General features: G+C 46.8%; 1 protein-coding gene across 1 annotated transcript in view; it reads right to left on the bottom strand.

Moving 5' to 3' along the window:
- The window catches only part of fnbp1a (formin binding protein 1a), a 40,739-nt gene that overhangs the window by 3,250 nt on the left and 12,566 nt on the right, over window positions 1-24,923 (bottom strand). The window contains exons 5-17 of the mRNA XM_085476647.1: window positions 23,059-23,121; window positions 22,842-22,937; window positions 22,630-22,644; window positions 22,418-22,546; window positions 22,194-22,340; window positions 18,084-18,260; window positions 17,797-17,994; window positions 16,977-16,991; window positions 16,784-16,893; window positions 4,242-4,374; window positions 1,763-1,908; window positions 1,519-1,655; window positions 825-983 (exon numbers count right to left, since the gene is read on the bottom strand). Of these exons, the coding sequence (XP_085332773.1) occupies window positions 825-983; window positions 1,519-1,655; window positions 1,763-1,908; window positions 4,242-4,374; window positions 16,784-16,893; window positions 16,977-16,991; window positions 17,797-17,994; window positions 18,084-18,260; window positions 22,194-22,340; window positions 22,418-22,546; window positions 22,630-22,644; window positions 22,842-22,937; window positions 23,059-23,121 (1,525 nt within the window). The remainder of the gene's footprint in view (window positions 1-824; window positions 984-1,518; window positions 1,656-1,762; window positions 1,909-4,241; window positions 4,375-16,783; window positions 16,894-16,976; window positions 16,992-17,796; window positions 17,995-18,083; window positions 18,261-22,193; window positions 22,341-22,417; window positions 22,547-22,629; window positions 22,645-22,841; window positions 22,938-23,058; window positions 23,122-24,923) is intronic.

Here is a 24,923-nt window from a genome sequence, read left to right as displayed (position 1 = left end):
CTGGTAGTCACTTTATTTCCTGACTGGGAGGTAGGAAAAGTTTATCTTGGGTTTAACTCAAGATTCCAGTCGCTTATTTTGCCTGTAGTCGCTTGAAGTCGTGGAACGTCATTTGCTTTCTGCAGCCTGTTTGCCACGCCACTGCGATCGCTTCTAGTGTGGACGTAGTCTAAGCTAAAGGTGTTGTTAAGAGATCCGCTTTCAGATTATTTGTCACGGCAGTAATAACGTAATATAGACAAACTTTAATAATTCATTCTCACTGACATGCCTCCCTGAGCATCCTCAGGAAATCAACTATTGCAGCAGCTGCCAAGGCTATGCTAAAAGCTAAGGCCTGAGGTTATGGTATGCTAGCAGCTAACTTAGCAGAGAGTTGCAAACTTGAATCCTTAAACATGTCATCGTCTGGAATATTAAAACCGAAGTAACCAAACATTTGAAAAAGTCAACGTAAAAACTGAAATCTACAAATGACACTAATCCAGATTACCGATCCTTTTGTTTTTCTCCGTTTCAGACATTACTGTTCAGACTAAATATCTTTCCAAGTTAGCATTAAATTAGCATTACACAAAGAAAACTGATCATCATCGGTGTCTGATGTGAGCCTCAGAGACACACCTGCCCTGGAGTTGTACAGGTGTGTCACACAGCTCAAGTTTGGCACACAGACAGGCAAAGCACAGCAAGGCAGGCTGCTGTTACCATAGGAACTAGCACGGTGACATTCATGAGTCAAAGGTCTGAGGTCATGTGACCCGACCTGGTGTCAGGTGAGGTAATTTAAAGGTCATTGAGAGGTCATATGTAGGTCATGGCACCTTTGGCGCTGCTGTCCAGGAAGACTTTGATGTAAGAGGTTGGCACATATCCCTCCTCCTCCAGGTTCCTGCGCACTCGGGTCCAGCCGTCACCCTTGTCTTCTTCCACCACAGAAAGTAGCTCCCCCTCCAGCATCGACAGAGTGCCCTCATTCTGACCTGAGGATGATCAACAACATGCTGATACCACAGAGAAACAGAAGTGTTTCACCTGGACCACACCAGAGTGGCTCGCCAATCTCACAACCAATCAGAATGGATCATTGCTTGAAAATTAGATCTGCAAAATACACTTTGACTCTAACGTGGAAATCTGAGTCTATCTGAGGAGATTCATCTATCAACGAAGCTTGTTACAGGGAGATAAATGAACTTTTCTGGAGTTTTGGCGCTGGGCTGTTGGATTTCGGTGATTTATATGAAAACATGTTAACTATGTATTAATTGCATTGCATGTATAACTTGTGTGTATCTGGCTGAGGACGAAGCATGGGCTTTATCCTCAGCCCATTTACCTGTCTGCAGGTGTTTCTGCTGCTCAGTGTTTGTTGCTTCTCTCCCAGCCTGCTTCAGCTGCAACTTTCTTTGTTCTAAGAGGTTTCTAACATCCCAAAGGACTGATTGGGTTTATAGTTTGTGACATTTATGAGATTTTACATGTCATTGTAAAGTGGAACGGCTGATGTTTAAATACCTTGAAATGGGTACAGAGACTTGCAGGTTCCAATACTTGGCAATGGTTCCTCATCGTCGAAGTCATCATCAAACTCTGAACTACGAGACTTAAAGTGAAGCTCAGCGCTGTGATCCTCAGTGTAACTGCCATCGGGACTGAGGAGCGTCAGGCAGAGACACAGAGAGGTGAAGAGAGAGACAGGTATGAAAAAAGGAAATCCCAGTAATGATGTCATTAATGGTCAATCATCGTCAGAAACTACCTCTCTCTGCTGGCTGGGCTGCGGTTGTCCAGCTGTTTGAGGCTGGTGCTGCCTGGTGTAGTTGCCTGGGAATTTAACCCACAGCCTCCGCTCTGTCTCCTGGTGCTGTGATCAGACAGCCTGCTGTCGGCCTCTGACAGCCACACCTGTGCGCACACACAGAAACACAATTTACAAAATGCACACGACATTACTGAAGTGCATTTTGGTGTTTTGCACTCAAGCCACTTTGTAACAGCTTCATTACTTTCCCCACAGTAATCGGGTGGGGCTTCCACAGTTTTGTTGTATATGTACAAGGACAGTTAAGGTCTGTTCTACAAAGCAAACAGACACATTGACACACACTGTGACAGGAAGTTGATCAAACTCAGCCCAGGGTGTGTGCTCAGTACAGAATGGATACGCTTTTCTCTCTTCATTTGTTGTTTCATTTCAATTGAATGAAAGCTCTCCGCCACAGCAATATTTTGATACTCAAGAGTTCAGCTTTGGTTGTTTTCACAGTGATCGACACTATCTGGGAGACTGTCAGTGTGGAAAAAGGAAATCTCTTCAGCAGATGGAAACCAAGTCAGAAGGAGGAAAATCATCTTGAGGAAGGAGGAATCCAGCAAACTGTTATGGAAATATAATTAACAAAGCCTACAGACAACAATGAGCTAACACCTTCTAATAAACACGAGCATGGTTGGGAGAGAGACGCCATGGCGTCCATGCTGACGGCAGTCTCTCTGAGGAGCCAGCCCTGGTTCACATACAGGCAGAAAAAAAGCACTCCACACTGCTTACACCCCTCGACCCTCTCCTCTTACAGGGTCACATAAAGACTCCTCTCAACCAGTCATGGGTTTGAAAAAAGAAGGTGGCTGGAGTCTGTGGTAGCCAGTGCAATCCTCTACACCGTTGCATGCTGGGGGAGCAGGCTGAGGGCCGCAGATGCCAACAGACTCAATAAACTGATTTGTAAGGCCAGTAATGTTTGTGGGGATGGAGCTGGACTCCCTTAAGGTGGTATCAGAGAGGCGAATGTTGTCCAAAATAAAGACAATGTTGGATAATCCGTCCCACCCACTCCATGACATGCTGGTCAGTCACAGGAGCTCGTTCAGTGAGAGACTGAGATTACCCATGATGCACCACTGAACGACACAGGAAATCATTCCTGCCTGTGGCCATCTCCCTGTACAACTCCTCCATCTAACACACTGTATATAGCTACACCGTTTTCGCACACACTCCTCTTCTTCTTCTCATTCAGCTATTTATCAATATGTGATATATATATATATATATATATATATACACATATGCATGTATATACATTGTATATATTGTGTCTATTTCTTACTTAGTGTAGTGTCTGTCTTTGTTACTGTTAAGCTGGAGCACTGTAACCAAAATCATTTCCCCTAGGAATCAATAAAGTATTCTGATTCTAATTCTGATTCTTTAAGTTTGTGAAGATCATCAAGGTGGGTTCTTCATCTTCTTCCTCCCAGGTCCCCTTTTGGGTTGCTTCTTCTTCAAATATTGATCATCATATGATGTGAAATAGAGTGCTGACGTCACAAGGACCAACCTACAGGACTAAGCCTAGAGCAAGTGGAACAATGTTTTGGATTCACTGTTGACGGCGTGTTTTATTCTTTTTTCAAACCATCAGTCTTCTCTTCCCAAAATCAGTAACATCCCCAAAGAGTGTCCCATCATCACTGATTTGATAAAGGCCCAGCTGGAATGTTTTAGAGCTTCCTTTACAAATCTGTGTTCCTTTGCTTTCCCTCCTCCGGTGCGACTCCCCTTGTCGGACATGATGGCCTGTGTGGCGGGGCGTGGTCTCATCCTGGGGGCTGGCACGGGTGCTGGAGCTGCCTGGACGTCAGCCACTCCCACGCGGTCGAGGGTGGTGGGTGTGGGTGGTGGCGGTGGCCAGGACCCATGCACGAGACGCTGCCACCAGCTCCCTCCATCTGGCCGCCATTTCAGCCACCATTTGGCCCAGCTCCTCCGCCCGGTACCGCGTCTGCCAAGCCCCCATCCCAGGTTCTAGCACCACTGTGAAATATTCACAGTTTCACGCTCTTCAGCATCTTCAGTAATACCGGCCGAAGCTTTCCCGTCACACACACTAACAACAACAGACCGACAAGACCCAGTTCAGACTTTAAGCCGGCGAGGCGTGATTGCTCAGGTGCGTCCCCCTCCCTTGCTGCTGCCCGTCACAGCCTGATTTTGGAAAGAGGTATTTCGCACTGGAGAAGGCCCCTGAAACCCACATCCTGATTTGCTCTGCTTCAGGTTGTGTTACTTTTGTAATGCTTATTGCTGTTTCTGTTGCTGTCGTGGCAAAACTGAGCCTTTTAACTAGCACATCCTCCTCTGGCTTAGTGAGCTTCCTATCGATAGGTTCTTCACCCACTAATCCAATTTCTAAGTCATAAAATAATGTGTGTACGTGCTATGTGTTTACAGAGACCTGGTTCCTCCTCAGCTCCTCCTCCAGCCTTTGCAGGTTCTGCTTCACTTCATCCAGTCGAGGCTCCAAACTGCTGGCATCGCCCATCTGAGGACTTCGTTCATAAACCTCCCTCATCTTCAACAAAGCGTCCCTGAAATGACACAGAACCATTAACACACATGCACACACACGCACAGAGTCCCCCACCAGGACCAACACCCGTCTCACTAATGAGACAGCACTTTGGATCAGCTCCAGACCCAGTTAGCTCCACCTCTGGCGCCACTAAAAACATGAAACTGCTGAGGTTCGCTGATCCAGGGAACAGGTTCAGTTGAAACTGTGATATCAAACTCCAAAGAGAGCGTTAACTTACCATCAGTTACCATTGTAACAGACTCTGTGAACTTGACCTGCTCACTGAATCGGATCCACCCAATCATAGGCTGCCATGAACCAGATCAGAGTCCAGTTAAAGATTGGGACAGATACAAAACATAACAGGATCATGGATTCACATGGGATCGGGCTGGATCCAGTTCAGCTCTGGTCATTTCCAGGTCATCCTGTCCAGCTCAGTTCTGTTTCTGGTCACAGCGGATTATTTCGATCTCTGTTCCTAATTTAAACGTCTGACACTGAAGCAGCAAAAGTGTGAGCACTAGAAAGTTTGCTCTACAAAACCTGCGCTGGCAAACAGTAGAGGGGCTGTAATCAATTTCAGATCACATTAATGATTAATTGCACTACTGAACAATTAAAAACTATCTCTTAGGTTTATCTTAGATCTCAGGTTTAAATATCTATCCTTTAAATTAAGGGAGGAGACTACGGAGCGCACACATTCCCAGACCTCTGATGTTGAACTTCTACAACTGTGCCATCAGCAGCGTCCTGACGCATGGATTTCTAGTGTGGTTCCCCAGCTGCACCAAGGCCGACCAGCAAGCACTCCAGCGGGTGGTGAAAGAAGCTGGCAGAATTATTGGAACAATTCTGCCAGAGATTAGTAATATCTTCCCCACTCGCTGTCTGAGGAGGGTGCACAGTATCCTGCGGGACCAACATCACCCTGCACGCCACCTTTTCCACCTGCTGCCCTCAGGGAGAAGGTACAGGTCTATACAGGCCAGAACATCCAGACTGGCCAACAGCCTGTATCCACAGGCTGTGAGGCTCCTGAATTCTGCCCCCCTCCCCTCTCTGCCCCCCTCTCACGGACAATAACCTAATCCAACTTCTTAAATAGCACTGAACTGGTTTGCATTGGTGCATTATATCTTTATTCTCTCTCCCCCCTCTTTCTTAAATAGACAACCATCATATCTCACAGTACAATAATATTGAACGGGTTGCATTGTTGCATTTTGTCATGTTTCTCAGGTCTTTGTCTGAATGTCCTATGAACATTACCTGTCTTGTTCTCGTGTTGTTGCTAAGGATTGTCTCATTGCACTGAAGCCACACTGGGTTAAATATTTACACTTGGGTTTTAAGGGGTATTTGTTTTTTTTTTAACGGGTTGTACAGAAGCCCCAAACGCAATTTCATTGTTCTTTGACAATGACAATAAATAAATAAATACTTGAAATACTTCTGTTTACAGAAAAAAATTAAAACCCACAGATTCCATTAAAGTGTATCTGATCAATTCATGCAGAAAGTTTGTTCTAAGAACATGACAAGACAATTACTCATGAGCACGCAACATTCAACATTTATTGTGCCATCTTAGTCATCTGAGAAACAGAAAAATCAGTGACATAGCTCATCAGGCTCACAATCCATCAAAACTCATAGGTTGCTCCCTGTGAAACAATAAATTTGAACTTGGTCTTGAGCCCAGTTTGGGTGAAGACAGATTGGGTGATTAAGTTTGAATAAATTCTGACCAATACTCTAGAAGCAGTAGCGATTCTTGTGAATTGTGGACAGCTGGTCAACAGAATCCTCACCATGGCATGAACTCATCAGACTTTCAACAGGATGAGATAAAAACTGTTAAAATTAACAACATAAAGTCTGCATTATTGTAATGTATCAACGGGACACTTGCTATATTAGAAAAATTATTCTTTACATTTGCAAAATGTTTAAACTTCATTGTGCTCAGGCACACCTGTAAGCATAAAACATGAAATATTAAAATAGTACAAAACCTTTACTGTTAAGTGACAGTAAAGATCAGTTTATAACATGTAGACATCAAACTCTTGTATTTGTCTTCATTTACAACTGCAACAAATTCTACAGAACCAATTGCTCTGAAAATGAGTACATGCTTCTGAAACATTTGATAATATGAATATTTCAGAAACATCGTTTGAGTCTGCTCAATTGCAAAACAAAGGAAAAACTACTGACTTGCATGAGATAAGCATGTGCAGAGTCCACCATTGTATTGTTGTTCACATAAGTTTCTTAAACCATGAACAATGGAGTGATTGTCTAATCTGGAATGCAAAGTCTGGTCATTTATTGATATACAAAAGTGAAAATGGGAGCTTGCAAGTATAAAAAAAACAAACAGTAAAATAAAAACTGTCCTTAACACTAAGGCAATTGTATGCTGTGAGCATACAATTACAGTTCTGCATGGCTTTCCGCAAGAGTCTGTTTCTTAGACCATGCACAAGTGAGGAGCACTGCCTTCCACCAATGTTCAATAGGATGTTCTGAATGACTTCAAAGGTGTCCTTAAGTTCCGTTGGATAGTCTATGTTGAGGGCAAAAAGAAGGCCCATCGGCATGGAAATGACACTCGAGACATCCCTCAGATTAGACAGGATTACTGCCGCCTCAATGACAACCAACACATCGATGATGTCTTCTTCTTTCACCATCACAATGCCAACCTTCATCCTCTTAGTAAATGTGTCTTCAATACCCGTCAGCTATGAAAGGGTTCAAAGACAAAAAAATAATATACACAATTACAAATACACAATAGAAGAAGAGCCATACTGATGCTTTGGATGATGCTGATTGGCTTTGGGTAACACTTATTAGTTGTTAAAAAATTTTCAGAATGAGATATGCACCACCATGTTACAAATCCATTTCTTGCTTTAAACAAAGACCATGTTCATAAATAACAGAGCATGTCTTCAATTGCAGAATGCAAACAAAAATGTAAATTTAAATTTACTTATTCGAAATATTGGCTGTGCTCTGAGCCAAATGTGACTGAGAATACATGAAATGTGCAAACTGGAGCTAAACTACAGGATCAGAATGTGGCTCCACAGACAATGCTTCTTTAATCAGTAAGAGTTTATTTTTTCCCCTTATATTAACAGCATGAAAAAAGAGCACATAGACATGGATGGACAGGTTGCATAACTGGCACTGAATATCAGCATCCACCTTTACCCAGCTGTCCAATGACTTTGACTCTCAGTAACCTTTAATTGCTTACCCAGTTTACACAGTCTCTTTTCCAGGGTCCAGGACATTTCACCAAAGTATTGCCCCCCACAGCTGTAGCAGCCACTGCAACCCCTTAAATATCCTAATATCTCTGGCATTACAATATACAATGTGAGAAATCAAACACAAAGCAGAACAGTACAGCAGCGAAATGTCAAAGACCCTGGTGAAGACATGAATAAACACAAGAAACTAAGAATATAAATGCTAGTTTGTCAGTTAGTTTCTCTGAAACCCAGACCAAATCCAATGTCACAGATCTCATAATAACACATTTGGTGAGGAAAAGCATACATGTAAAAATTAATCGCTAGATTCATCAATTAGGAAAATCATCGCTTTGCCCAGCCCTAGTGGGGAGTACAGGCAGAATTTTTTTTAAATGCTTTGAGACTCAAATTTAAGCAAACCATCATCTGAGGCCCATTAGAGAAAACACAAACACACAAAAGCAAATAAACAAAAAGATGCACTTTACCTGCCGTTCAGTGAACAATAAGCTCTGTCTTGAAATATTTTAAAGTAGAATGAGTGTAAAAACAACTCTTATGTGATGTAAAACTTTAGTAAATGTGGGATGTAAAAGAACACTGATTAAAAGTAACAATTTTCTTATTCCTCAGATGTTTACCTTGATGAGCAATATACTGCCTCAAAGTTACACAACAGGCTTTTTACATTAAAGCCAGCAAGTCCATTACATACTCCTTCTGTGACCACATGATCTCTTAAATTAACCTGTAAGGCTTTTTTAGATCTGAAATACTGTCCACATTCTGTGTATGTGCAGGGAAGTGGACAGCAATTTCCACAGAAAAGTGCAAAGTTTGCAAGTCCACCTCATTTAAATGACAAAAACAGATGTGATCATCTAGACCTGTGAAAATAAAGTACCCTGACACTAAAATCGTTATATCATTTGTTCTACAGAGCTATTAAATTACAATATAATCTGTGGTGTTTCCAGTATGAAAAAACCCCCACAAAAGGTAACTTACCATTTGACTCCATTGGCAAGAACAAATGCCCGGCATCAAGTTTGGCTTCACAGATCTAAAATAAGTAAAATAAAAATATATGTTATAATTGTATTGTTGTTGCCATTTATGCTGTTTGCTAATTTTCTGACATATAAACAATGTTAGTTTTGTTACAATACGGGGAATGCAGTTAAATTAAAAGTTAAATTATGCAAACAAACAAAAAATCAGAAACAACCCAAGGGACTTCCAAAAATCAGTGTCTCTGATGCCAATTATTTTATCACTACAACTCTTTTAGTATGGAAACTCACACAATTTGGTCAAACTGATCACAAGAGTTCAAAAGTAAGTTAAAATGGAGCTGTTGTTAAGCATTAAGCATTTCAGGGTAAGAAATAACTGCACAATATAATTACTGCAAGAAATAAACACACTGGAGGACTATCTGATAAAAAAACTAATATAATGCTGGTCTGTAGATCATATTGTAACGATGGTTAAGTGTTATTGTACAGTGAGATGTTGGTGATCTCTGCACACTGTTGTTGTTCCTTTAAGATTCATGTTTGGTTGTGGTGTACAGGAAGGGGTGGGTGGGACCTGGTTGTTCTGTGTGTGTGCCAGGCTGAAGAGAGGTGGAGTTCGAGAGCGCTTCCCCCTGAGTTAACAACCCGCTGGCTTATGTGCCAAATAAACGGACAAACTGAGACCCCAACCGTCTGGTTCTTGTGAAGGTTACATTGGTGTCAGAAGTGAAGAAAGAAAAAAGAACCCCAGAACGCCCGACACCCTGTTGCTGGCGACGCTTGCCGTTACGAGACGAGGATGTTGCCGGGCAAGATTAAGAAGGAGACGGAGGAGAGGGAGGTTCGTCCGCGCTCGCCCGCCCATGGAGTGAGGGAAACGGCGCTGCGGCTGTCTGCCGAGGCTGGATTTTCTCCAGGTTTGACTAGGCTCGGGAACTGTTCGCACAGCGGCCGCGATTCCGGCGGGAAGGAGTCGACCTCGCTTGGCGCGCCGTCACGTGATGTAAACAAACATGGCGGCGCCCAGCAAGCTGCAGCGAATATAAAAACGCCTAAGTTCAGCGGCAAGACGCCATGGGAAGTGTTTATCGCACAGTTCGAGCTGTTAGCTGTCGCAGCTGGCTGGTCTGAGGAACATAAAGCTCTCCAACTGGCTTTGTGCCTGTGTGAGGATGCAGCTGCATGCCTGCTGCTGCTGACCGAGGAGCAGAGGGGAGATTATAATGCTCTGGTCGGAGCACTTCAGAGGCGCTTCGGGCAGTATAACCAACCAGTGCTGCTGAGGTCGGAGTTCCACAACAGACGCAGATTGCCAGGCGAGCCCCTCCGCATTTTGGCCCATGAAATCGAGTGCCTTTGCCGGAGGGCGTATGACAGCATGCCACCATCAGTGCAAGCGGAGTTAGCTCGGGACCAGTTCCTGCAGGCCCTGAGCCCTAAAGAGCTCCGTATGCAAACTCAGCTTGCTCGGCCAGCCACACTCAGTGCAGCCCTGGAGCTAGCGTTGGAGAGGGAGATGCTTGCAGGATCCTCTGGGGGCGCTGATGACGCACACGTGGTGAGGGCTGTGTCAGCACCTGTGGAACAGATGGAGACGCCAGCGGGCTTGTGCAGTTTGGTACAGGCGGCTTCGCTGCAGTCGCCTTCCCCTCGGGCTGGCCCACACCGCCGACCACAGAGCTGCTGGGGATGTGGACAACCCGGACACCTCATCAGGCAGTGCCCCAAGCTTGCAGCGGTTCAGGGAAACGCCCACGGGCCCGTGTAGGCGGGAGTACACGGGCCTGGGAGAACGACCGCCACCTCCACCCGGTGCGGCCATCGCTGTGGGCTGGACCCAGGTTGGCGGCTTTTGCCATGTTCCAGTGACGATCACGGGGGTGTCCTGTACGGCCCTGCTGGACACGGGGTCCAATGCAACGCTGGTCCGACCCGATATTGTCCCAACCGGAGCTGCTGTGCAACCGACTAATGTGCAACTTAAGACTGTGACCGGTGATCTGGCCCCAATGAGAGGGAGGGGAGTGTTCCAGTTCAAGGTGGGGGACCTCGGTGTGTCTTATGCTGCCTGGGTGGCTGACGTGCAGGACGCCTGCATCCTTGGGCTGGATTTTTTACGAGCCATTGGCGGTGTACTGGACTTAGGCAAAGGCTTCCTCGTAACCCCTGATGGGAAGAAGGTGCCGCTTATTCCTCCCCCGGTCTGCACAGCATCTGCCGCGGCGTCCACCTCCACCGCAGAGACCGCTGCAGACCCGCCAGCAGAACAGCGAGCGGAGGAGGAGGAGGAGAGGCTCTTAGCAGTGAGGAGTATCTGGTCAAAGAACTGTGAGGGGCTGACTCCACAGCAGCAAGAGAGTCTATGGCAGGTACTAAAAGAGTTTAGTGACATTTTTGCCCTGAAAGAAAGTGATGTTGGCTTGACACACTTGGTAGAGCACGTCATTGAGACCGGGGATGCCCAGCCTATTAAAGTGCGCCCACGCCGCCTGCCCCTGGCTCATCAGGAGGCTGCGGACAGAGAGTTGTGTGAAATGATGAAGGCGGGCATCATAGAGCCATCTGATAGCCCGTGGGCCTCCGCGGTGGTGATGGTGCCTAAGAAAAAAAGTCCTAGGATGCGTTTCTGTGTGGACTACAGACCACTCAACAAAGTGACGAAGGACTCTTACCCCCTTCCCAGGATTGATGAGTCTCTCGACTTAGTAGCCGGGTCCTCCTGGTTCTCCACCCTGGACCTGCGGAGTGGCTACTGGCAGGTGCCACTGTCCCCGGAATCCAGACCGAAGACAGCCTTCTGCACTAACAGGGGACTATGGCAGTTCAAAGTCCTGAGCTTTGGTCTTTGCAATGCTCCTGCGACCTTCGAGAGGCTTATGGACAGTGTGCTGGCTGGCGTCCCACGGCAACGGTGTCTGGTTTACCTGGATGATCTTCTAGTGCACGGGAGCTCCTTTGATGCTGCCCTGGATGCCCTGAGACAAGTGTTGGAGAGGGTGGCAGCTGCAGGCCTGAAGCTGCACCCCGACAAGTGCCACTTCATGAGGAGGGAGGTGGAGTTTCTGGGCCACAAGCTGGGTCGTGAGGGCATCAGCACGTTGGAGGAAAAAATTCACACCATTACCGAGTGGCCCACACCAGCAGACCAGAAACAGCTCAAAAGCTTCCTAGGACTGGCGTCTTATTACAGGAGGTTTGTGAAGGGCTTTTCCTCCATAGCCGCACCACTCTTCCACCTGCTGCAGAAGGACCGTGACTTCATCTGGACCCGGGACTGTCAGCAGGCGTTCGACACCCTCCGCAAATCGCTGACAGAGTCCCCAGTCCTCGCCCCCCCTGACCCCGCCCTGCCTTTTGTCCTGGACACTGACGCAAGTAATGTGGGGCTGGGAGCGGTGTTGTCGCAGGTTGGGCCGGAAGGGGAGAAGGTGGTGGCGTACTTCAGCCGGGTCCTGAACAGGAGTGAGCGGCGCTACTGTGTCACACGACGAGAGCTGTTGGCTGTGGTGGCGGGGGTGAGACACTTTAAGTACTACCTGTGCGGCACAGCATTTGTTATCAGAACTGATCATGCTGCCCTTCAGTGGCTGATGTCTTTCAGGGAGCCAGAGGGACAGGTGGCTCGCTGGCTGGAGGAGCTCCAAGCCTTCAATTTCACTGTGGAGCACAGAGCAGGGACGCACCATTCTAACGCAGACGCCCTCTCTCGTCGCCCATGTGCTGCAGCTGGCTGCCGTTACTGTGAGAAGCGAGAGGAAATAGAGCGGGAACTCACGACAATAGACGGAGCAGCACAGCTCGCCTGCAGGGCTCTTCTGATGGTGGATGCAGCGGAGTGGAGGGCACGGCAGGAACAAGACATGGACCTGCTGCCGGTCCTGCAGTGGCTGGAGAAGGGGGAGCAACCCCTTTGGGATGAGGTCACTGGGTTTTCCATCTGTACCAGGGGGCTATGGGCCAAGTTTGCAGCTCTCAGGCTGAAGGAGGGGGTGTTGGAGCGTGCCTGGAAGGATCCTGCCACGGGGGAGGAGAGGTGGCAGGTTGTGGTGCCAAGGTCGCTGAGGTCAGCTGTGCTGGAAGCCTGCCATGGGAGCACTGGCTCCGGCCACTTTGGGGTCTCCAAGACTCTCCGCCGCCTCCGCCAGGGCTATTACTGGGGTCAACAGCGGAGGGATGTGGAGGACTTTTGCCGCAGCTGTGATGCATGTTCCTCACACAAAGGGCCACAGGACCAGTCCCGGGCTCAGCTTCAGCAGCAACCAGCAGGAGCCCCAATGGAGCGAGTAGCTGTGGACGTCATGGGCCCATTTCCTCGCACAGACAGAGGAAACCGCTATGTTCTTGTGGCCATGGACTATTTTACCAAGTGGCCGGAAGCATACGCCATCCCAGATCAGGAGGCTGAGACGGTCGCTGATGTATTAGTGGAGGGGATGTTCAGCCGCTTTGGAACAGCAGAGACCCTCCACAGTGACCAGGGGCGTAACTTTGAGTCCAAGGTATTTGCTGCCATGTGTGAACGCCTTGGGACTAAGAAAACCCGCACCACCCCACTTCACCCCCAAAGCGATGGGCTGGTGGAAAGGTTTAACAGGACGCTGGCCCAGCAGCTAGCCATCCTTACCTCAGAACACCAACGGGACTGGGATTACCATCTTCCCCTTACCCTCATGGCCTACAGGTCGGCAGTACAGGACTCCACCCAATGTACGCCTGCCCTGCTCATGTTAGGGAGAGAGCTGAGAACTCCTGCAGAGTTGGCTTTTGGGAAGCCCCCGGACGCGCCAGAGGCACCACCGGGCCGGGACTACGCAAGGAAGCTGCAGGACCGGCTGGATTCTGCACATTCCTACGCCCGAGAGCAGCTGGCGAAGGCAGGCCTGCGCCAAAAGAGGAATTACGACATCACCACTAAGGGGAGGCACTTCCATGCTGGGGAGCTGGTGTGGGTCTACAGCCCAAAGAGGAAGAAGGGACGGTGTCCTAAACTGGATAGCAGCTGGGTGGGGCCTTGCAGCGTCCTAGAGCGAGTAGGGGAGGTTGTTTACAGGGTGCAGTTGCCTCCTAGGGGGAGGATAGTAGCGCTGCACAGAGACCGGATGGCCCCCTACAGAGGGCAGTCCCTCCCCTCCTTTCCAGAGGGACGTGTACAGAGCGTCCGTGACCCTGCTCAGAGGGGCCCCCGACCGGGGCTGCGTTCCCCTCCCTCGGACTCTCCACCCCAAAGCCCCGAAGCTCCGCGTCCACCTCAGGGGCTCAGGAGGTCAAGGAGGGAACGTAGGCTACCACCCCGCCTCAGAGACTGTGTCGTTCCCTCGGGGACGAGGAACTTATTGCTGGGGGGGCAGTGTAACGATGGTTAAGTGTTATTGTACAGTGACATGTTGGTGATCTCTGCACACTGTTGTTGTTCCTTTAAGATTCATGTTTGGTTGTGGTGTACAGGAAGGGGTGGGTGGGACCTGGTTGTTCTGTGTGTGTGCCAGGCTGAAGAGAGGTGGAGTTCGAGAGCGCTTCCCCCTGAGTTAACAACCCGCTGGCTTATGTGCCAAATAAATGGACAAACTGAGACCCCAACCGTCTGGTTCTTGTGAACGTTACAATATTTTGTCTCAGTCCTCAATGCACTTTCACAGCTTAGCATGCAGCAGTAAATAACAACTTAAGTGATTACATAGGAGTAAACAGATAACAACAAGCACAGGAGTCCTGCCAAATAGTTCTTTTTGAACCCAGCCAGTTATTGGAAATATTGCCAAAATGAACTTCCACCAAAATACAACAGCCTGTGAACTTCAAAGAAATTTACAAGTACAGAGACAATGTGAAATAAGCTATATTAATTAGCTGAGTTAGCTTGCTAATATCGCAACAGTGGTTGAGTGTACAACCTTAAAGCTAGCGGCACAATACTTTTGATTTGGTCAGTGCTACCCATAAAAAGGCCATATTTCAGTTTATTAGGTTAAGTTTGGTCATGACACACAAGCTGGACCTTGTCGGCTAAAGTTATATTAGCTAAAGCAAAGATTTTGGTAAAAGAAAAAAACACACATCATGCCATAGATTCAAAACATGTTCCAACTTTTGTAGCTCTCTTTCCTTGTAATTATAACCAATGTTACTCACCTTGAAAGCAGATTCCAAAGAAGACGATTAGAAAATGTCCAAGTAAAGTGAGCATGTCGTTAACCGCCAATTCTCCATGATGCACCTCGATAGCAGTCACATGAGGCAGTTTTGAATCCTGCTGTGCTCAACTTCCCCATATTGTCAAGTTCACATAAGTTGCTGATTTAGCTGGACATGAGTTTTCGAGTCAGCTTTTTTTGGTGTAATTGGGACGTTTTTAACTTGTAATTTTGTGCTATAACAACAACTTCAGTCATCTATCATCAAACTGATATAGAATAATATGTTACAATAACAAACATCTAGAATTACATTTTACAGTGTAATCAAACCTCTGTAACTTTGCTCTGCTTCACTTCAGCAGCATCAGGTCATGTTCACATGTTGATTCATGGTTTTCTGTTGTTTTTGTTCTACTGCAGAATATTGGTTATCTGCTATAAAAAGCCAGGCCAGGAAAATCTGCTTCACGTTTTTCTGTTTTATCCTCAGTGACACAAAGAGATCTGCTGTGATGTTCACACCTCTGATAAAGTCTCACAAGTTTTTTTTATAGATCTAAAAAATATGGAGGTGTGGCACCCCGAGTATTTTGAGCATCAAGAACAAGTCTGAGATGCGTTCCTTGTGTGTTCATGTACAGCGCCCCCCCCATATCATCTTTTTTGCTATTTGTTGTGACACTAGTTTGCATCATAGCACAGAGGGAAAAGCTCATTTGCTCCCACCTGATGTGATGTTTAGGTGGGAGCAAATGGGGCGATATTTAGGTTCGCCAGTAGGTGGCAGTGGCGGTTCAAACGGGTGACTGGCAAAATTATCCCTCACAAAAGTAACGCAGGCCAGTTTTTGTAATGGAAGCCGTCAATAACACTGAACTGTTTTGCTGTGTTTCAGGTGATAGCAATATACAAGCACTACATATATTTATGTAAAGTTTGGAGTGTAATTCTTGTTTTATATGGTAAGTGAATAAGAGAGTTGTTTCAAGTTATTCGTGGGTAACGCAAATAACGTTTGTGCGCTAGCTAAGTCACCACCTCATACTGTGACTTGTACTGTAAGAGTGCTGCTGTGATGTGGTGCTGTGTAAATAACACTGAGTTGAACAGAAAATGGAATCAGATCAGTGTGTGTGTCTGTGTGTGCGCGGTGTCTGTGTGTGTGTCCGTGTCTGTGTGTGCGGTGTCTGTGTGTGTGTGTGTGTCCGTGTCTGTGTGCGCGGTGTCTGTGTGTGGGTGTGGGTGTCTCTGTGTGTGTGTGTCTGTGTGTGTGTCTGTGTGTGCGCAGTGTCTGTCCGTGTGTGTGGGTGTCTGTGTGTCTGTGTGTGCGCGGTGTCTGTGTGTGTGTGTGTCTCTGTGTGCGCGGTGTCTGTGTGTGTGTCTGTGTGTGCGCAGTGTCTGTCCGTGTGTGTGGGTGTCTGTGTGTCTGTGTGTGCGCGGTGTCTGTGTGTGTGTGTGTCTCTGTGTGCGCGGTGTCTGTGTGTGTGTCTGTGTGTCTCTGTATGCGCGGTGTCTGTGTGTGTGTGTGTGTCTGTGTGTGCGCGGTGTCTGTCCATGTGTGTGTGTCTGTGTGTGTGTGTGTCTGTGTGTGCGTGTCTGTCCGTGTGTGTGGGTGTCTGTGTGTGTCTGTGTGTGTGTGTCTGTCCGTGTGTGTGTGTGTCTGTGTGTGCGCGGTGTCTGTCCATGTGTGTGTGTCTGTGTGTGTGTGTGTCTGTGTGTGCGTGTCTATCCGTGTGTATGGGTGTCTGTGTGTGTGTCTGTGTGCGTGTCTGTCTGTGTGTGAGTGTGAGTCTGTGTGTGTGTCTGTGTGTGCGTGTCTGTGTGTGTGTGTCTGTGTGTGTGTCTGTGTGTGCGTGTCTGTGTGTGTGTCTGTGTGTGTGTCTGTGTGTGCGTGTCTGTGTGTGTGTCTGTGTGTGTGTGTCTGTGTGTGTGTCTGTGTGTGCGTGTCTGTGTGTGTGTCTGTGTGTGCGTGTCTGTGTGTGTGTCACCTCTGCTCGCGCTCTCTCTGTATCTCCTGGTTGATGTTAATGATGCGGCCCTGAAGTTTCTTGCGTCTCTGTTCAGGAGGAAGATGGCTGCAGTCGGCCGGACTCGAGCCCTGCAGCATCAACACACTCGTTAAACATCAGTAAGTCGAAGGCTCAAACACACCTGGACGTCTCTGACAGGTGAGATACTGACCAGTTTGAGTGACAGCTGTCCGGTCAAAGAGGCGAGCAGAAAGAAAGACAACAGATGTCATCATGAATGTTCCAGGCGACTATGTGTGCGTGCACAACAGCTTGCACTGCAGCAGTTAGTGTAGGAAACAGTACGTAGTAGACAGTGCCTAACACAATTATTAGTCATAAAAACTCAAACAATTTAGAAATTTGTGATCAATGTGTTTGAAACTATTTTTTATTTTTTTAGAGAAATTGAATCAGTGTTTTAAAGCTGCTAGGGGCGACCGTGGCTCAGGGGGTTGGGAAGCGCATCTGTAACCGGAAGGTTGCCGGTTCGATCCCCGGGCTCTCTGTCCTGGTCGCTGTGTCCTTGGGCAAGACATGTTACCCTACCGTCTACTGGTGTTGGCCAGAGGGGCCGATGGCGCGATATGGCAGCCTCGCTTCTGTCAGCCTGCCCCAGGGCAGCTGTGGCTACAACCGTAGCTGCCTCCACCAGTGAGTGAATGAATAGTGGCATTGTAAAGCGCTTTGGGTGCCTTGAAAAGCGCTATATAAATCCAATCCATTATTATTATTTGGCAATCAAATAAACATCTGAGTGTCATTTGGTTTCTTCATCAATTATAAACATAATAATGATGATGATTATAATATTGTAGCATTAAAATATCACGTAGATTAAAGTGCATGCTGCTGGATTAACCATCACAGAGACATAAATATGACTTTAGTTTGTGGTGTAAACCTCACAGCAGCTTGACTCCAATATGTGTTATAGTATTTAAGATATAACGTAGTATTTCATGTAGTACAGTATGCAGTACATCTTGTACCCCTCTCTTGAGGCTGCGCAGACACTGCTTCCTGGTTCTGTAGCCAGAGGTCATGAGGTCATTCAGCCGCTGTGTGATTGGTTCTCGGGTGGCTGTGGCTGTGGGTGGGGACTGGGGACTGTTGGCCATGCCCCCGGGTGAAGGAGAGGTTGGGGGTGGGGGTGGAGGCTGGCGGGGGGAGGACAGGAGGGTCAGCAACTGAAAGGAGAGAAAAGGACCTGAGTACAGCCAGGTGATTCCTCCAGGTGTGTCTCATCTGCACCTTGTGTGTGTGTGTGCGCGTATACCTTGGTTTTTCGGATGAAGGGCCACAGCTTTCTGCTTTGTCTCCGCTCCTCTGTCCGGTTGTCGAGGTAACTGGATTCAGAGATGCTCCGCCTCATGGTGGCGCTGTAGTCTTCAAATTCGACATCACCCGGGGGGTCGAATCCTGATTTATACACCTCCACCACCTGACGGGTGTCCTGAAAGGACATTCACCACATAACATCAGCTAACCTTTGACCTTTACATCCCATATTGGCGTGTTTATGAAGGCACATTTTGGAGTTCCTTCATTAGAAACATATCTGCAGATGCACACCCTCCCGCACCTCAGTTAGAAGGTTAAAGGTCAAAGTTCATGACAGCAGAGTAAGAAAGCTGGACTTTTGTCAAAGCCGGGAAGGCTCCTAAAGACCGCTGCCTAAGCAAAACCCTGTAGTGATCCCGTACATGTCAGGAGTATCGGAGCAGCTGAGACACACTTTTTCTAAACACGACGTCTCTGTGATTTAAACACTCAAAACACGCTGCGCCAAAAACTGGTCGACCCCAAGGATCATGGTGCACGCTGTTAAGTGCAGGAGGATTGCCAGGATTTATACATCGGGGAAACCAAACAACCTCTGGCGGAGAGGATGGCACAACACCGAAGAGCCACCTCGTCAGGCCTGGACTCTGCAGTCTGTTTACACCTACAGGCCAGTGGACACTCTTTCAAGGATGAGGATGTAACATCCTGGACAGGGAGGAACGCTGGTTTGAGGGCAGAGTCAAGGAGGCCATTTACGTGAAAAGGGAAAGACCAGGGCTAATGCGCACGCAGCGACCGGCAGTGAGTGAGAGCTTGGCATCCTAAGTTTTTACGTTTTTAAGTTCTTATCGTTTCTTTTTGTTTCTATCGCTGGCATGTGTTTTGGTTGAAGGAAGTGACAGTTTTCTTACAAAGTGACGCTCCACAACAGTGAGAACGTCATGGATTCTTTTTTCTTCATTGTGGTTGGATTTCTACTGTGCTGGCTTGTTTCCGATGATGTGGGCGAGGCCGTGAGTCAGCTGAGGATTGTTTGCTCCCGCGACGAGCTGTTACAACTTAACTTACCGTATGATGGTAAGGACCTCACCTCATGTATGCCGGATTTTATACATAGAGACTCTAACAGAACGAGTGAGAAGAGGAAAAGAGGGAGACGTGGAGGTGTTAAATTGCGTCTGAGGAGACAACAGGTCAGTCTGTTTCCCCTGCCGTCTGTTATCCTTGGAAATGTTCAGTCTCTTAGGAACAAGCTGGATGAACTCCAGGGAAACGTCAGGTTCCAGAAAGACTTCAGGGACAGCTGAGTGATGGTTTTTTCCGAGACATGGCCGACGGAGCTGGAGCTGGACCAGGACCAGGACGCCGATTTTTCAGTTGACGGTTTTGGAGCTCCCTTTCGCCGGGATCGGGATGCACGGGTAACAAGGAAATCTCAAGGAGGGGGAGTATGCTTGTATGTGAACAAACGTTACTGTAGCGCTGTGACTGTTAGAGAGTGTATTTGTACACCAGATGTTGAACTTTTATCCGTGTCGCTGCGCCCTTTTTATCTCCCTCGTGAGTTTCCACAACTTTTTATTACCATAGCTTACATTCAGGACTCACCCCGCCTCCACCTGCAGCATCATCTCAGACGTAGTGCAGAAGCTGCAGGCGGTCTCTCCTGACGCCCAAACTTTATAATGGGGGACTTTAACCATGTCTCTCTTGAATCAACTTTGGGCAATCTGTATCAATATGTATCCTGTCCTACCAGACGGGATAAAATGTTGGACCTTTGTTACGGATCGGTGAAGAATGCTTATAAATCCCTCCCGCTTCCTCCTCTGGGATCTTCTGACCATAACTGTGTGCATCTCAGTCTTAAAACGAGAGAAGACAAAGACTAAGGATGTTGACATATGGTCAGAAGAATCTGTGCTTACAGATTGGGAAGTTTTTATTCAGTCTTGTGGAGATGATCTCGACGCTTTGGTGGATGTTACTAGCTCTTATGCAATATTTTGTAAAGACATGATTATACCCCGTAAGCGCGTTAAAGTCTATGCTAACAATAAGCCGTGGGTCACTAAAAGCGTCAAATCCTGTTTAAGGAAAAAGAGACAGGCCTTTAAAGAGGGGGCTGTTACTGATTTTCAGACAGCCACCAAGGACCTGAAAATCGAGCTCTTGAAAGCAAAACAGAACTACAAAAACCTTCTTGAAAGCAAATGTGCTGCAAAAAATTTTGGGTCTGCCTGGACTTGTATGAAAACCATAGCAGGGTTCCAAAATCCCCAGAGCAGCAGTCAGATCATCTTAGATGGTTTTAATTCAGACAGAGATTTGCAAACGCTTTAAACATGTTTTATGCTCGTTTTAGTTCTTCTGATTTCAGCGAGGATATTTCTGAACTGAAACAGAAACTGAGAGATACTCAGTACTTTATCATTGAACTCAGCGATGTTAAAAAGGCCTTTCATACTGTCAATGTGAACAAGAGCCAGGGTCCTGATAATATTAGTGGCCGCCTAATTAAATCTTGTGCTGATAAACTCAGTCCTATATTTCAGGTTATTTTGAATAAATCCTTGCAAACACAACATGTGCCCTCTCTTTGGAAAGAAGCAGTCGTGGTTCCTGTCCCTAAATCTAGTCGTCCAACAATTCTAAACGACTTCAGGCCTGTTGCCCTCACTTCAGTTGTCATGAAAGTCTTTGAAAAAATCAGCAGAAATGTGATTATGAAAGAGACTGAACATCAGCTGGATCCAATGCAGTTTGCATATAGGCCCAACAGAGGAGTGGAGGACGCACTTTTGACTTCACTAAATCTGATTCTTAAACATGTACAGAGTAAAGGGACTTTTGCAAGACTTCTTTTCATTGACTTTTCTTCGGCTTTTAATACAAAACAGCCCCATATTTTAATTAAAAGACTTTTAGATCAGTTTCGTTCTTTTATTTTGTCCTTTTGTTTGGTGGCATGGTTCAGTCAGACCTCTGTCACAGAGAAAAACTCTCTGAATCAGATAGTGAGATGGTCCAGTCGTCTGATAGGTGAGCCACAGTCTTGTTTAGCCTCCCTGTACTCCAAGCAGGTACAGAGGATGGCTTTATCAATCCTTAAAAATGGTTCCCATCCTCTAAGGGGTGAATTTCAGCTTCTTTCCTCAGGACGGAGGTTTCTATTTCCGAGATGCAGGACAAAGCGTTATAAAAATAGCTTTGTCCCCGTTGCTGTCACTGAATTAAATAAGAACTGTTTTTGATTCGAAATATTAAATTACTATATATGTGCTACAGGGAGGTTTATATCTTTATTAGGTATGTTTGTTTTTGAAGGGATGCCAAATGCTATCATTTTGTCTGTAAAGCAAATTTACCTTGCCTATGGGTATAAATAAAGTTACCTTGACCTTGATCTCTGTATCCAGGAGGGGGCCTAAGGGTACATCTGTCACCATCTTACAATGCTGTGATTGCAGCCATTCCCCAACTCTCTGTGAATGGTAAATGATCATAAACTGACCTCACAGCCCATTGTTCATTCAGTGCTGCTAGTGTCAGTCATTGTGCAAATGTCCTGTTTATAAGGTTGAAACCTGCAGTCAGCTGAGACTGAAGACGTCATCTGATGATGATGAAACATTTCTCTCACTGAACAGAACCAGATGGACAGAATCAGCCTTTTGAGATTGAACAAGTGTGGCTGTTTGGAAGGAGAAAGCCTCTCCTCTAAGAAGAGCGTGGCAGAATTGGGTTAGGATTGCAAAGCTGCATCAGAACAAAGCACAGGACTTCTGGAACAGACAAAACCAGAGTGGAAGTCGGAGAACCCAGAGACACGTGCAAACTCAGCACACAACCTGGCCAGATGGTGGCGTTAGATATTCCCTTTCCACCCGCCATGCTCGCTGGCGTGTTTCTTGTGAGTTTACTCATCTAACCAAATTCAGTCTGAAGGGTCGATGGACTCAAGGACATCAACACGGTCACATCGGAACTTCTAGGGAGAAAACTAGATATCCAGATGTGCACATGGAAATAACCTTCAGGGCAAATTAGCCTAATCTAAATCAGGTGTTTGGTTCTGTGGGCAAAGTCCCGGGACTCTCACCTTTCTTGGCTGTATGCTTTCAGCAGCTTCCATCATGGCGTCCAGACAGCGGCTCACAACAGGAAGAACTTTTCTCTCAGCCTCGGCCAACGAACGCATCGCCTCCCCAATCCTCTCGATCCGCCGCTCCTCCATGTCCTGGATACGCTGCAGGGCAGAGGCACATGCCTGAGTACACATCGCCACACTCACTGATGACATCACTGCATAACAGGAAGTCCTACCTGGTAAATTACTGGTACCAGTGTGTGGTAGTGCTGGTGCTGATCCTGGTTAAACTGGTTTAAACTTGTCACGTAGTCTTTCCTGGACTCCTCAGCAGCTTGTTGTTTCTGCTGAGCTGTCTGACGAGCCTGAAAACAGAGAAAACTTTCACACCGACGATTGCCAACGGGAGACGACTCAAAATATGCTTATCAGTGAAGAAGAGACGCACCTTCAGCGAGCAGCGCTGTGATGGACGGACAGACAGAGAGAGACACAGGCAGACAGACAGGACTAAGTATGATGTTAGGGATTAAAATGGACCACAATCAGCTGTTTTATTCAACCCCTGGGTCATAGTTGATAAATAACGTCCAATCATATCACTGCAGGGGTGCTCAAGCTTCGCCCACACTCCCCCTGACAAGAGCTTAGTGTTCTGACCTTCTCTCCATCCGTTTTATTGTCCAGGTCGATTTTGTCGGAGACGTGCTGAGCTCGCTCCGCCTCCTTACAGTCACGTTCGAACCGCCGCTTACTCTGAAAAATAAGTAAAAAAAACCAACAAACAAACAAAAATAAACAGTCCGAACAAGTTTCCGCTTCTACAGAGTTTGGGGTGGGGACAGTGTGTTGGTGGGCAGGGGCAAAGGTCACTTACAGACTCCAGCTGTTTCCAGGAGCTCTCAATGTGCTGCTGTGCACGGCGGCCATCTTGGAAATGCTGCGACAATAAAACAGACTGGTCAGACTGGTCGAACCGGTTGAACTGACGAAATCACACTGAGAATAACTGGGTCTGCACTACAAAGCAAATTAAGCACACCCAGTTTGTTTCTCTGTGGCCTGTAGTGATGGAATTTCCGGCTCTTTTTAGAGAACTGGCTGTTTCGGTTCGACTCACTAAAAAGAGCCGGCTCTTTCAGCTCCGAACCAGCTCTTCAGGTTGTTTTGTTGCTTTAATTAATTTATTATTAACAATAATATTTATATATGTTTATATATAAATATATGCGGTGGCCCCTAGAGACAAAACATGCACAAACTCCAAAACACATTTCTAGCATGAACTGAACTTCCAAAACAGAGCTACTAGATCAGTTAAATTACACAATTGAAAGCACGAAAGCATATGTGTATTGTTTATGTATTTATACACAAGCATTCATATATAGTCAAATAATTAAAAAAAAAAAAAATCATTTACCTGTTACTACCACACACCAAATCCGGTCGTTGGTACTTGCTGGCTTGTGTAGCCACTAGGTAACAAAAGCTCAACACTGCCCCCTAGCATCCTGGAGCACTTCTGTTGTCTTTTGTACGTGCTTCAGAGTTTGTATGTGTTTTTACGTGTTTTGGAGTTTTTAAGTGTTTTTACGTGTTTTGGAGTTCGTACGTGATTTGAAGTTTGTATGTGCTTTGTCTGTAGGGGCCACCGTAAATCTCCATCCATCCTCATCCGCTTTATCCGAGGCCGGGTCGCGGGGGCAGCAGCCTAAGCCAAGAGGCCCAGACCTCCCTCTCCCCAGCCACCTCCTCCAGCTTATCCGGGGGAACACCAAGACGTTCCCAGGCCAGCTGAGAGATATAATCTCTCCAGCGTGTCCTGGGTCTGCCCCGGGGCCTCCTCCCGGTGGGACATGCCTGGAACACCTCACCCAGGAGGCGCCCAGGGGGCATCCTTGTCAGATGCCCGAACCACCTCAGCTGGCTCCTTTCGATGTGGAGCAGCAGCTGCTCTACTCTGAGCCCCTCCCGGATGGCCGAACTTCTCACCCTATCTCTAAGGGAGAGGCCAGCCACCCTTCGGAGGAAGCTCATTTCTGCCGCTTGTATCCGCGATCTCGTTCTTTCGGTCACTACCCACAGCTTGTGGCCATAGGTGAGGGTAGGGACGTAGATGGACCGGTAAATTGAGAGCTTCGCTTTTACACTCAGCTCCCTCTTCACCACGCGAACAAGACCCTGAGATACTTGAACTCCTCCACTTGGGGCAGGAACTCATCCCCGACCCGGAGTAGGCACTCCACCCTTTTCCGGCTGAGAACCATGGCCTCAGATTTGGAGGTGCTGATCCTCATTCCCGCTGCTTCACACTCGGCTGCGAACTGTTCCAGTGCGAGCTTTTATACTTTTATTTATTCACTCCACATAAAATGTAATAAATAAATCATATAATACAAAAAACAACTATTCACAGTTCAACTTTTAACTATTTAAATTTTCAGCTTTTTCCTTTTACAAATTTAAAGTGAAACAACACAAAACACTGCAAACCACAACACAATTAAATATAAATTAAAATATGAAAACAAAAAGAAGATGCACATTCTCTGTCATATGGACCTGCATGAATAAACTTTCTGAATCCTTTATCATCTGCAACTGAAAATAGTTGTGGATGATTACTATACCTTTCTAATGTGACGTTGTTGTCCCTGGTAGTGATGTGCGGATCGATCCTGAAATATCGATTCCTCCGATACCAAACATTTATCTTCTAGAATCGATTCTCACATTAAA

This window comes from Copadichromis virginalis, linkage group LG12 (genome assembly GCF_057382275.1).
Source record: "Copadichromis virginalis isolate Kocher_CV1m ecotype Utaka linkage group LG12, C_Virginalis_male_GT1.1, whole genome shotgun sequence".
Classification (NCBI taxonomy): Eukaryota; Metazoa; Chordata; class Actinopteri; order Cichliformes; family Cichlidae; genus Copadichromis; species Copadichromis virginalis.
This window is presented reverse-complemented; position numbering and strand designations above follow the sequence as displayed.